At 47.9% G+C, this 1151-nt stretch overlaps 1 protein-coding gene across 1 annotated transcript; it reads right to left on the bottom strand.

Moving 5' to 3' along the window:
- Positions 1-6: 6 nt before the first annotated feature.
- LOC106011060 (dyslexia-associated protein KIAA0319) lies at positions 7-294 on the bottom strand (the record flags this gene model as incomplete). Its single annotated transcript, XM_013079352.1, is given in 1 exon segment — positions 7-294. A coding segment is annotated over 1 exon segment (160 nt), but the record flags the coding sequence as incomplete, so codon positions are not given.
- Positions 295-1151: the final 857 nt, after the last annotated feature.

The following is a 1151-nucleotide window of genomic DNA, read 5'->3' as shown; positions in this document are numbered from 1 at the left end:
CCCCCACACACACACACACACACACACACACACACACAGGTTGTCATCAAAACGTTGGCTCTGTGGACACGCTGTCAGAAACAAACCGCACCCCACAACGCCCGCAACCGCCCGTGACCGCCCGGCGGGAGCCATCACGTCTTGAGCTTGCTCCGGTGACCCGACTTGGTTCCGTTGGAGAGTTTTCCGTTGACGCCACAGCTGGGAGTCTTCTTACTGCTGATGAACAAGGTCTCCTCGTCACTCGACAGCTCGCTCTCCGAAATCATCACACTGCTGTTCTGGATCTTTCCTGAACCACGGAGGAGGAGAGAGGAGGAGGAGAGGAGGAGAGAGGAGGAGGAGAGGAGGAGAGAGGAGGAGGAGAGAGGAGGAGGAGAGAGAGGAGGGATTGGTGAGTAAGGAGAAAGGGGAGGAGGAGGATAGAGGAGGAGGAGGAGAGAGGAGGAGGAGGAGAGAGGAGGAGAGAGGAGGAGAGAAAAGAATAAAACCTAGCACTGAGTTCACTGAGGGTCCTCTCCCCCCGACCACACACCACATGTCCTAGCACTGAGTTCACTGAGGGTAACATCACGATGTACCAGCAAACTCCGCCTCTTAAAACATTCATAAAAGACGTAAAATCAAAATGAAATCATTCAAAGATAGCGTTCAAAAACTGAAGTCTAACCATTACTACACCCAAACTCAACAAACCCACACATGAATCAGGTGGATCACAAATGTGGATCACGTGTATCACAAATGTGGATCAGGTTTATCACAAAGTTTTGAAGACGTGGAACGCATGAGGGGTCTGTCAGATTTGTTCAGTATATCCGCTAAAAAAAAAGATTTGTTCTTGTTGTTTTTGACTTTGACAGCAGTAGCAGCCAAAATAGGGGCGAAAAGGGCGGAAGATAAGAGAGGTCACTAGGGAGAAACATACATAGGAATGAAGGAGGAGAGATATAAGGACGATAGATGTGTGATAGGAATGAAGGAGGAGAGATATAAGGACGATAGATGTGTGATAGGAATGAAGGAGGAGAGATATAAGGACGATAGATGTTTGATAGGAAAGAAGGAGGAGAGATATAAGGACGATAGATGTTTGATAGGAAAGAAGGAGGAGAGATATAAGGACGATAGATGTTTGATAGGAAAGAAGG

This window comes from Aplysia californica, unplaced genomic scaffold (assembly GCF_000002075.1).
Source record: "Aplysia californica isolate F4 #8 unplaced genomic scaffold, AplCal3.0 scaffold00049, whole genome shotgun sequence".
NCBI classification, from domain to species: Eukaryota; Metazoa; Mollusca; class Gastropoda; order Aplysiida; family Aplysiidae; genus Aplysia; species Aplysia californica.
Note: the sequence above shows the minus strand (reverse complement) of the source record. Positions and strands in the feature narration are given on the sequence as shown.